Consider the following 12270-nt stretch of genomic DNA (forward strand, 5'->3'; position numbering starts at 1 on the left):
GGTCTTGCCGACGCTAGTCTTTTTCCATACAAGTCTTCTGCAGGCGTAAAGGCCGCGTGACACAAAAAACCAAGTGTATATACAGAATCAACACCATCTGTACACTGTATTCACCGTTTTTTCTGAAAATAATCAACACCCTTTTCCACCAATAATCAAACTTTCTTGTACAAAAATCCTTCTTAACCAGTAAAGAGAAACCCCTCTTGGTGAAATTTTTGAATCACAGAAAAAAAACGAGTTAATTTGGTGGTGTATTCAAAATGTTAGCTCAAGTTCAGCTTTTGTTCATGGTGGTGTTCTTGGAAATGGGGTTGATTTTGATGTTTCTGTTTAGAACCCCTTTGAGGAAACTGATAATTATGACACTTGATCGTGTTAAAAGAGGCAGTGGACCGTTGATTGTTAAATCTGTAGCAGCTACTGTTCTTGTGATCATGATTTATACTGTTTATTCTATTAAGGAATTGCAGTCTCGTCCTGCTGATTCTGTAAATCCTACTGATCAAATCCTTCTTGCTCATCAAATTCTTGAAGCTGCTCTTATGGGTATGTTTCCTTTTTTGAAGTTTATTGGGTTGTTTGTGGAGTTTCTTCTTATGATTGGTTCATGGGAATGTTTCCTCTTTGCAAATTTTGAACCTTTTTTGGTTTGTTTGGAGTTTTTTTTGATGAACACTTCATGGGTATGTTCCATTTTGCAATTTTTGAAGTTTTTTTGGGTTGTTTGTAGAGTTTCTTCTTATGATTATTTCATGGGTATGGGTGTGAGGGGTTGGATATGGGAGGTTATGATTTCAGGAGAGGAAGAAGTCGACCGAAGAAGTATTGGGGGAGAGGTGATTAGACATGATATGACACGGTTTCAACGACATGATTTTATTAGATGGGAGGTTGTAGATGACATGGATTGGCATAGAAGATTAGTAATTAATAGTGCATTGTCTCACTATCTGTCCATACTATAGTTGTAGTATTGCTTATGTAGTTTCTTACCTTCAATTTCTGATTACTTTGGCTGTTTCGTGTTCTTTGATTATCATAAAATTTATTGTAGTTACTGCTCAGTAGGCTTTGTTATGCTTTCGCTTCCTTTACTTTTGGAATGCTTTGGACTGTTTTTTTTTTCTGAAGTCGAGGGTATATCGGAAACAACCTCTCTACTCCTGATGTAGGGGTAAGGTCCACATACACTTTACCCTCCCTAGACTCCACTTTGTGGTACTACACTAGGTATGTTCATGGGTATGTTTCTATTTGCGTTCTTTCGGTTATTTTGAGTTGTTTATAGAATTTCTTTTATGATCAATTCATGGGTATGTTTCTTTTTGCATCATTTTAAACATGTTTTGGGTTGTTTTCTGAATTCCCCTTTTATGGTTATTTTGAGCAGCAAAGTGAACTAGTTAGGATTGAGTGAGAGATGCTATGATTTAGTTAATTGGAGCATTCGGGTATGTTTAGCAGAATCTCTGTTTGTGATCCCTTTGGTTACTTGTTCTCAAGTTCCATTCAAGTTCTAGTACAAAAGGGTAATGAATTCAAAGGTGGATTTTATTTTTAGGCAGCAGGTGTCACTGGAATCACTGTTGTTGACTTGAAACTGTATCTATAGTTGAACAATTTTAAAGAAATATTCCCTCTGTTTCAATTTGTTTGTCCTACATTCTTTTTTAGTCCGTTTCAAAAAGAATGTCTCTTTCCTTTTTTTTACAACTCTTTGATTCCAACTTTCCACTTGGCATGTTTACAAGATTAAAGGACATTTTGATACATTTGACATATCCTTAATCTAAGACCTCAAGATTCATAAGTATTCTTTACTTTCTTTAACTCCTTGCCAAGTCAAAACAGGACAAACAGATTGAAACGGAGGGAGTATATGTTTATACTAAACTTCACTGCCACTGATGTAGATTGGGTGGAGCTTAAAGCAACAGAAAGGATAGGGGAATATGTAGTATCGATAATCAAAAATCTAGAATGCAGACCCAAGCATTAGGAGCTTGAATCTTTGCTGAATCAATTAAGTTATCCGAACTCAAGAAGAATGAGAGAAGTAGTAATAATAGAACCCAGGTAAGAATTCAATACCAAATTGATGCAAGCAAGTAATGAAGATTCGTGCTTAGACTTGACTATAATATCGAAGAAAGTATTGACTAGATGAACACATCTGGAGTGATGTGTTCACCTCAATTGTTCTGCTGTTGCTTAAAAAGATTTCCAGTTGTGAAAATACCTGCGCTGGTTACATTAGCATCTCAAGCTTCTCTTCGTGATGACTATGAAATGCTTTTGATTAGATAGGATAACATCCACTTGGGATGCCATGGGTCTCTAAGCGAGCTGTTCTTCATTTGTTTTTTCTTCAAATTTTGAGCCTGTAACAAGTTAGTTACTTCAAACATCGTTCCAAGCTAATCTTCCATGAGTTCATAGGCCTAAATTAGCATTCTTTGGCTCCAAGCTCTCTTGTATTAAGACTTCTGCATGGAAACGTTCTGCCTCCCTGAAGTTTGCATCAGCCGCATAATAGTAGTGGGTCCACCAGTAATTTGCACCTGTTGATAAAATTAACCTGGTTTAGAGATTTCTTAAAGAAAAAAGTTATATATCTCTAGATGCGAACGTCTTAAAGACGGTCATGTTCTGTGTCAAGCTCGTGAAGGGAACGTAGAGAGTTGCTGGAATGTGCATCTCTTCAACTAAAACTGAACATACAGATTCTCTGATTGGAGAAATGACCCTTAAGGAGAAGATCTTATGAATGCTGGCTTAGAGAGTGTTAATGAGACAATTTAGCAAGAGGGGAACCGAAAAAAAAAATACATTAGGACATCTAGTTTAATGGATCAGAATCATGCCCAAGGGCTGACGAATCCATTGAAGATTTTTTGTGATTCTGCTCGCGAAGTTCATTTATTCACCTAATTAAGAGTAGGTGATTCTCTGAAGCTGCTATGCAATGCACTTCTTCAAGCAAGGTGTGACGCAGGAATTGTTAGAGAGATATTGAAATCATCTTTTTCTCCAGCATGGCATATGATAGTGTAGAACATGAAAGAGTATATATTTCCAACACCACCAGTTGTCTAAATATTGTTTCCACACTGCTGGTACGGTACTGTGTAAACCATGCTTCCCGGATTCTTCAAAATGTCAATGGGTGCGTGTCAGATTCTCCAAAAGTAGTGTGTTTTTGGAGAATCCGACACGGATGCGCTACCGAAAGTGAAGAGTCCCCGCAACTTATTGTAAACCCCGCCCCCTCCATTTTTTTCTCTTTGATTTGATTACACAGGTTAAAACAGAGAAAAACTAGGGCACATGTATTGTTTTTGTCCCCCTAATACTGTTAAAATATCATATTGGAGAGATTTGCATACAAGATGGAGGGAGTTCTATTCTTAACGGAGACTAATATGTTTGTTTCTCAGCTCTTTCTTGTTGTCCACCTTTTCTCCACCCCTTTTGTCTTTTGGTGCGTCTCTTTTGTGAGGGATTGCTATGGACACTAGCCGCATGCTCATGACATAGAGAACTCTCGTGAAAGGTCTGCGTGATTGCAGTATATTTGGCCTGTAATTAGCTCGGCTTAAGGTAGTGAAGTAAGCCATTAGCTCAAATTCCACATCTAAATCTTTAGCTCGGCTAAGGAATCAAGCATCCAATCCCTGGTAATCTCTTGATATTCGAGGTTGTTGGGACAGATATCTAGCTTTAGTGGAGTTATCAGGCAAGTATAGGCGGATAAATGAAGGGCATTAAAAAAACACATGTACACAAGAAGTGTACCAAAAGTAGAAACCTTACAAAAGGATGTATTTTTCTACAGAAGTCGCCCAATCTCCTATTCTAGTAGGAATCTCGTGGGTGCATCTTCGTTTGGATCCGCGCATATGTGGAAGTCTTATCATCTGAGTAGAGAGTTGCCTAAAGATGGAAGTTATAGTGATGCACAGTTATTCACTGATTTTCTCTGTATAGCTTGCACTAATGATCAATCTGTCACTCCGCCCATGACTAAATCAGCCCAGTCTGAGTGCTGGAAATGTTCTTACCTTTTTGTTTGTATGCTCATACATGCAGGGTATATGGCTTTAGGAATAGTATTAACCTTCACAGTTCACCCTGCAAGGCATTTATTGTATGACGGCATTTTGTGGTTATTAGAGCTGTAGGCTCTGTTACACGGATTCTTCTTTTTCTCTTTTTTTGCGTTGGCGTACCGTGTCGAACGGATGAGATGAGGGTGTGGATACTTCATGCAGATTCTTCAATATTAGACCAAGAATTAGCAAAATTGTGGCACACCGGTGCCACCAATACTTGTACCCAATGTGAACCTGTAAACAAATTTGTGTAACATAGATTGTAGGGTCAGACATTGATGTATTCTAACACTAGGGCCTCTGCTGAACCGCAAAATGCTCCCCCGTCCGCCATAAATTTGCATAAGATCGAAAGGCCCTCAAGCACCAGCCATAGGGAGTATGAGGAACAGATCTTCCAGTTCTGGATAAATAGTTGTGCCCTTTATTTTAGATCCTTAAATGCTTCAGATGTGATATATGTTATCCTTTTTGAATATATGATCTAATGATGACACAGTGCCTTGACATTTATTACATGCATAATTAAGTAGATATGGCTGGTAGAATTCAGATCCCATGGATTAATCATCATCTGTTTGAAGCAAATTTCTGCATAACGGGGTTCAAATGCTTTTAATTTCTTGCAGGATTCTCTCTATTCCTCGGACTGATGATTGACAGGCTACACCATTACATAAGGGAGCTTCGATTACTAAGGAAGACCATGGAGGCTGTGAAGAAGCAGGATCGCACATTGGACAACATCAAGAATGGCGAGGCCAGTACCTTAAGGGATGAAATCTCCTCCTTGAGGAACAAGATGAAGCAGCTGGAATCAGAAACCGAGGCAAAAGAAAAGGAGGTGCAATCCCAGAGAGCAAATTCTGATTCTCTCAAGGGTCAATCTGAAAAATTGCTGCTTGAATACGATCGGATCCTGGAAGAGAATCAGAATCTTCGAAGCCAATTGCAATCAGTTGACCAAACCGTGTCACATTCTGATAACAAAAAGAACACATAGGAAGGATACCATACATCTGTTTTCTGTCTATTATCAACTCTAATCGTTGTTTTGAGAATTTTGGTTCAAGAAGTGTGTTGTGTAAGCTTGTCTTTGTCATCTTTGATAGATTCTTGTAAAATGGTGTCTATATTTTATAATCTTCGATATCATTCACTGTGCTTGAAGCTGTGTTTGTGTTCTTGGAAAGTGATCATGTACTCAGGTTACACTTTTGTGGGAAGTTTTAAGTGGACATTCTGTTGAAATGATTGATAGTTGTCGACCATGGTAAATTGATGTGGTTTGGTCTGAACACCGAGTGTGAGTAAATCTTTTGAGAGTTCTGCATACATTGCAATGTCAACAACGTTGCAATGTATGATATCTTTTATAACAATATTTTCTCCAACAATGGTCTATAACTTTACTTTTTGCTAAGGGTCTAATCACATGTCCAAAATTCATTGACATACATTTCAAAAATATGAGGTGAAAGTTAGTCTTCTATGCATAATAATAATAATAATCTCTCACTATATATATAATGAATTTATTAATTTAAAAAAATACAAAATTGCTTGGAAATATATATATTTTTTAATTATTTCAGTACTCTTTTCTTTTTCACCTTGTTTTTATTACTCCTATACTCCACTCCCCTGCAAAAAAATGCACGATGAGATCTACGTAAAAAAGGTTCGTAATTTCTTCACCAATTAATTTAGTTTTCATGAAATCATTAGTGAAAAAATTGCATGAATTATTTTTTTGTTTACTCATCAAAGATCATATTTTTATTTTATTTTATTTTTGTGATTGAATGATCAAATAATATCAATCTACATTGTCATATTACTATTTTAATTTCTGTGTTTGACGTATTTTTTTCATGAAATTTCAGTTATCTGCTCAGTGAAGTAGAGATTGATTTACAAAAATCATCTTTGAAGGAAAAAAATGTCTAGTTTTGTTGGTGTTGTTGTTTCTGATCAATGGCTACAGAGTCAATTCACTCAAGTCGAGCTGCGTGGCCTCAATTCCAACGTATGTTAACCTTTCTATGCTTTTCCTTGTTATAATTGAGTATGAGTGCAAGCACCAAGGGTGTAGCCTAGTGGTCAATCGAGTGGATTGAGAACCACGAGGTCTCAAACGTTCAAATCACAACAATGACGAACAACACTAGGTGATAATTTCTTTCCATACGTCCTATCCTTGGTGGACAAAGTTACATGGTACTTATTGTTAGTGAAATTGTTATAGATATATAATTCATATAGTTGACCTTAATGAGTATGGAATTTACGCCTACCTAAAATTGTTGTTGTTATTTAAGATATACTTGAGTAAAGAGAATGTGACTCGTTGATAGAGTATTATGTGAAGAATGTTTCTCCTAACAAACGAGTCAGGGTTGGCTACATGAATCCTCACTGATCATATCGCTCTATTAAAGCTCATCTCGGACAACATTATACACTTTTAGTTGGAGTGTGTATTCGACTTATCCGGACAACTTTAGGGTGCATTTGATGTTATTTGCCTATTTTCTACTGGCATATAAGTTTGTTTCTCATTTTGACATGCTACATTTAATTTGTTACAGTTCCTATCTGCAAGGAATCAATCCGGGAAGGTCACTTTGGGAGATCTACCGCCTGTGTTGTGCAAACTTAAGGCCTTCCAAGGTATACTAAATGAGGATGATATAAAGGCAATATTGAGCGAGTCATCGTCTGACATGAGTGAAGAAATTGATTTTGAATCTTTCCTTCGGGTGAGTGTGAGATGATTTCATCGTATACTTGTTTCTTCAACTTTTACTACAAATATCATTTGGTGCCTCGAAAGAATGAACAACTTTGGCTTTGAAGAAGAGTTGAATAGATAAACTTAAAATGTCATGTTTAGTTTGAGTTCTGGTTTTGTGAAGTTACTCTGATATGTATGCCTAGATGCTAGCTTTCAAGTTCCTTGCATCATTATCTTGAGTCTTCTAGTTTTGTGTGGAAATGGATCTTAGGTGAAAGTCTTGGACGTAGTTTAACGATGATCTTCAAATAGAGATTATTAGTCTTTTGAATTGAGTAGGGGTCGCGACCTTAAGATGCACTCCTCTGCATCTCTTCTTGGTTATCCTTCTTGGTTTTAAGGTGGAGCAAGAGAAATTACCATAAGTTGTTTGTTTTGTTGGTTAGGCATATCTAAATCTACAAGCACGAGCTACAGCGAAAGGTGATTCAAAGACCAGCTCCTCTTTCCTCAAGGCAACTACAACCACACTCCGACACACCATTAGTGAATCTGAAAGGGGCTCATATGTAGCTCACATCAACAGCTTTCTCAGAGACGATCCGTTTTTGAAGGATTTCCTTCCGATAGATCCATCTACCAATCAACTCTTTGATCTTGCCAAAGATGGTGTTCTTCTTTGGTAAGTGTAAACCATACATTTCTGATTACATTCTTGGACATTCATGTTTCTACTTGATCATTTGTTGCAGTAAGCTCATAAATATTGCTGTCTCCGGAACAATAGATGAACGTGCTATCAATACCAAAAAGGTTCTTAATCCATGGGAAAGGAATGAGAACCACACCCTTTGCCTCAATTCCGCGAAGGCCATTGGTTGTACTGTGGTCAATATTGGCACACAGGATTTAATCGAAGCAAGAGTATGTGAAGTCCATGTGTTTCTTATGTAACATATTACTATCAATACGAAAGATGCTGAAGTTTCTTTTGTTTTGCTTATTCTCTTAGCCTCATTTGGTTGTCGGGTTGATTTCTCAAATTATCAAGGTATTTACTATTTCTACTATACTTTGTCCATGTGCTTGTTAGATACATTAGAATTTCACCAATTCTTTTCTACTATCGTTGTCGTGGCAAACCAGATACAACTATTATCTGATCTCAATCTGAGAAAAACTCCACAACTTGTGGAATTGGTGGAAGATAGTCAGGTTTGCAATACTTTTCGTGTTTTACCTCTTTCGTTCTTCTGTCAAAAGTTGTGTGCACTTTAATGATCGTGCTAGATTACGTAGAGACAGTAACATTTGCAGGAAGTAGAGGAGCTTATGAGCTTATCTCCAGAAAAGATTTTACTGAAATGGATGAATTTCCATCTTAAAAAAGCAGGCTACAAAAAAGAGGTTACAAATTTCTCAAGTGACTTGAAGGTAAGAAATTTGTGTCTGTTGTTATGAACATTACGTTTGAAGGAATTCGATAATTCCCTATGGATATATGTCATTTTTTGAAGAATTTTGTGTCTGTTTTTGCTCTCTATATTTGGTTGTAGGACGGAGAAGCTTATGCTCATTTGCTCAATACTCTCGCGCCTGAACATGGTACGACTAACACATTAGATACAGAAGATCCAACTGAAAGAGCAAACTTGATTCTTGAGCAAGCAGAAAAACTAGATTGCAAAAGATATGTAACTCCAAAGGACATTGTTGAAGGCTCAGCAAACTTAAATCTTGCATTCGTTGCACAAATATTTCAACATAGGTTAGATTAAGCATTTCATCCGATAACCTGAAAATTGTTCTATCTTTGAGTAACCAGTCAGAGTTGTTATTTTGTCTACATTCTCCGTCTATAAGTGAGTTTTACTGTGGTATAGGAATGGATTGACAGCAGATACCACAAAGTTGTCTTTTGCTGTGATGATGGAGGATGATGCTCAAACTTCTCGAGAAGAAAGATGCTTTCGGTTGTGGATTAACAGTCTTGGAACTGATACTTATGTGAATAATTTATTTGAGGACGTGAGAACCGGGTGAGTTATTTCTTGTTGCCTTCTTGATTGATGTTCTTTGGACTCTACAAATGTTGTTTGGCGTTCGTATTATGCAGGTGGGTTCTTTTAGAGGTACTAGACAAAATTTCACAAGGATTAGTTAATTGGAAACAAGCAACAAAGCCTCCAATTAAGATGCCATTTCGAAAAGTTGAGAATTGCAACCAAGTCATAAACATTGGGAAAGAACTGAATTTCTCCCTTGTAAATGTAGCTGGAAGTGATATCGTACAAGGAAACAAGAAGCTCATACTAGGTAATAGAAAATTTCCCTATGTCATGCTTTTGTATGTTAATTCTGTTATGTTACTATCTTTTTGTTATTATTTGTTGTTTGTTGTACTTCCGTTGCTTCTTTTTTTGAACTGCTTTGGACTGTTTGTTCTTGAGACGAGGGTCTATTGCTTGATCAAAGCTATCTTATTTACGCATTTCACATGTTCCCACGGATTACACAAAACGTTGAGTTCCAATCTGTACAACAGGTCAAAGAGAGGGTGCTGATACTGAGTTTTGGATACATCAAAATTGCAATCTAATCACTTTTTTGAGCTAGTTGCATATTCAGGTTTTTATTTGGTTTGTTGTTGTTCTTGAAAGCATGCTCAGCCTGATTAGTACATGTTAGTTTGTGTTGCGTACAATGAGCATCCGATAAAAACTTAACTTCTGTTGAATACATGCAAATTAACACTTTTTCTTTCTCGTAAGGACGATAGTCTACACTATACACCATAAGCATGGAACAATGTACCTCAAAAGTTCAGTTATGCATAGTTTTATGATTTGAAATGTTAAAATCATTTTGTTGTCTTGCAGCTTTTTTGTGGCAGTTAATGAGGTTTTCAATGCTCCAACTGTTGATTAACTTGAAATTTCATGCCCTTGGAAAGGAGATAACAGATGCTGACATACTAAATTGGGCAAACAGTAAAGTGAAGAGTGCAAGGAGAAAATCTCAAATTGAAAGCTTTAAGGTGATGAACAAAACTTTGAACCCTGTTATCATCAGTTTCTATTGCATGACACCTGAGTTATATTGTTTTGTTAGGACAAAAATATATCGAGTGGGAAATTCTTTCTCGAGCTTCTAAGCGCTGTGGAACCAAGGGTTGTCAATTGGAGCCTTGTGACCAGGGGTAAAACTGGTACGCGAAGAGTTCATAGACTCTTGAACCCACCCCAGTAAAAATGCTTATGTCTTATTGAAAAACTGAGAAGTAAAGATTTCCTTATCATTTTTGGGATGAGTTAAGAAAGGCATAATACATAAACAGACGCAAACTTGGACTCAGCTGACAAGTAAACACTCCAACTTTTAGTATGCATATCTAGACACCTCAACTCATTTGAACACTCCAACTTATTAAATATGTGTCATATCAGCATTGGGTGTCCACGAGACACAGTGCGGACAAGTTGGAGTGTTTAGTGGTTAGTTGAGACCAATTTGAGGTGTCTAGATATGTACTCGAAAAGTTAGAGTGCTTACTCGCCAATTGAGGCTAAGTGTGAGTGTCTGTTTATGTATTACGTCTTTAAGAAAAGTCTGAACAATTATCTTTTGCTTTGGCTTTCAAGAAAGTACTGATATCTCTGAATACATTGCAGATGAGGATAAGAAGCTTAATGCAACTTACACAATCAGTGTAGCACGTAAACTCGGGTGCTCCATCTTTTTATTGCCAGAGGATATAATAGAGGTAAGAGATTAGATTGAAGAAACTGCGCGTTTATGCTTGCCTTCAGACTTGATGTGATACCTTTTTATATATGCAGTATAATACAGAGTTTATATTCCTAACTAGGGGCTGTTTGATAAGCTGAATAGAGTCTTTGAGCTGAAGATCTATAGGAAATAACCTCTCTACCTTCTCAAGGTAGGGGTAAGATCTATGTACACTCTACCCTCCTCAGACACCACTAGTGGGATTACACTGGATTTGTTGTTGTTGAAGAACTAGCAGTTCATATCAAGAAATATATGTTTGCAAGTCTTCGAATGGACTTAGGAGCTCGTGATGCAGCTAAAAACTCGACTGTAGTCGAGCATTTCTATTAGTTCCGTGCAATAGCAGAACCATTGCTTCTTTCCATCAACCCTTTTTCTTGAATATAAATCAACTTTTACCACTCAGGTGAACCAGAAGATGATGCTGACACTCACAGCAAGCATCATGTACTGGAGCTTGCAAACAAAGACTGAAGATTCAGAGTCCAACACTGCAGAAAACGCCGGTTTGGATGCATCTCCAGCAGCTGCCTCTGATGGTGACATTGCTTCCACAACTTCTGAAGTGGAAAAGGGGGTGCAAGAAGAAAGATAGAATTTGAAGAAAAAATATATATACAAAAAAAAATTCCAAATTTCTTTCTGATGTTGTCCTCAGTTTTGCTTTCAAGAGGACATGTCAAGTGAAGTTGGTTAATAGGGCAGTTCCTCTTCTTTTTTTTCTTCTTATTTTCTAGTAACCATCTTGTATCCGGTCACTTGTCCGACTAATTCAGATTCTGCCCGCATAAAAGGCCTATTAAGGAGGGGGAGAGCTCCCTCTCTACCTTATTTGGGGTTTTCTGGTAAAGGGTCGAGGGATTCTTTCCGTCCCACCACAACTCATGATAGTTACAAAGAGCGCAGTAGTTACTCAATGCATTCTTTTGAAGGGGAGTCTTGACGTAAGGTGATGAACAAAACTTTGAACCCTGTTATCATCAGTTACTCAATGAGTTTGAGACCATAGAAACAGCCTCGTGCAGAAAAGTAGGGTAAGGTTGTGTGTAATAGACCCTTGTGGACTGTGGTCCAGCCTTTCTCCGGAACTCGCTCATAGTGAGAGCTTAGTGCACTTGGCTGCCATTTTACTTAAATGCATTCTATACTACACAAACCTAGTGAGGTTGAAAGCTGTGAAAAGTGAAGGCAAGTAATTGTACATCTTTAATATACAACTACTTTGTTCCCATGAGCCAGTTGCAGTGGTTCACACTGCAATATAATGGAATAAATTCCTCTTGTTCTCCAATTTTATTTTTTGTGTTTGGTAATAGGCAGCAAAATGGATCAAGTTCACTCTGTTCTGTATTTGCAGTGCCATATTAAAACTGTAATATTGCCTCAACTAGCAAGTAACTACTCCAACTTTGAATATACACATTTAGACACTTCAACTCAACTCCATTGTGTTAGTTGAACACTCCAACTTACAAATAGACCATCTAAAAACCACCAAAATTTATGTGCCACATCGTATTCATGATACATAGTGGAATGAATTAAAGTGTTTACTTGACAATGGAGACTAAATTGAGGAATCTACATATGCACTCTCAAAAGTCAGAATGCTTAATCGCTAGCTAA

The 12270-nt window shown here is 37.2% G+C and overlaps 3 protein-coding genes across 3 annotated transcripts in view; all 3 read left to right on the plus strand.

Moving 5' to 3' along the window:
• The window catches only part of LOC125862153 (small ubiquitin-related modifier 1-like), a 105068-nt gene that overhangs the window by 9540 nt on the left and 83258 nt on the right, over positions 1-12270 (plus strand). The gene's annotated exons all lie outside the window — the stretch shown is intronic.
• Positions 5-5374, plus strand: LOC125862141 (uncharacterized). Its single transcript, XM_049542144.1, has 2 exons — positions 5-549; positions 4745-5374. Exons 1-2 carry the CDS (start codon positions 264-266, stop codon positions 5116-5118), a joined length of 660 nt encoding a protein of 219 aa, XP_049398101.1. The 5' UTR covers positions 5-263; the 3' UTR covers positions 5119-5374.
• On the plus strand, positions 6006-11640 carry LOC125862120 (fimbrin-5). Its single transcript, XM_049542117.1, has 14 exons — positions 6006-6144; positions 6707-6877; positions 7299-7534; positions 7605-7776; positions 7865-7903; positions 7999-8067; positions 8170-8286; positions 8409-8620; positions 8736-8891; positions 8969-9168; positions 9732-9889; positions 9964-10060; positions 10524-10615; positions 11051-11640. The coding sequence occupies exons 1-14, from the start codon at positions 6058-6060 to the stop codon at positions 11237-11239; spliced, it is 1995 nt and encodes a 664-aa protein (XP_049398074.1). The 5' UTR covers positions 6006-6057; the 3' UTR covers positions 11240-11640.

The sequence above is a fragment of the Solanum stenotomum genome, chromosome 4 (genome assembly GCF_019186545.1).
Source record: "Solanum stenotomum isolate F172 chromosome 4, ASM1918654v1, whole genome shotgun sequence".
Lineage (NCBI taxonomy): Eukaryota > Viridiplantae > Streptophyta > Magnoliopsida > Solanales > Solanaceae > Solanum > Solanum stenotomum.

Excerpts from the sequence above, each read along its gene's own strand:
- LOC125862120 (XM_049542117.1), top strand. The coding sequence starts at position 6,058 with ATGTCTAGTTTTGTTGGTGTTGTTGTTTCTGATCAATGGCTACAGAGT. Across the intron at positions 7,777-7,864 it reads AGGATTTAATCGAAGCAAGA|CCTCATTTGGTTGTCGGGTT; the intron begins GTATGTGAAGTC and ends TTATTCTCTTAG. Across the intron at positions 10,616-11,050 it reads TGCCAGAGGATATAATAGAG|GTGAACCAGAAGATGATGCT; the intron begins GTAAGAGATTAG and ends TTTACCACTCAG.
- LOC125862141 (XM_049542144.1), top strand. The coding sequence starts at position 264 with ATGTTAGCTCAAGTTCAGCTTTTGTTCATGGTGGTGTTCTTGGAAATG. Across the intron at positions 550-4,744 it reads TCTTGAAGCTGCTCTTATGG|GATTCTCTCTATTCCTCGGA; the intron begins GTATGTTTCCTT and ends AATTTCTTGCAG.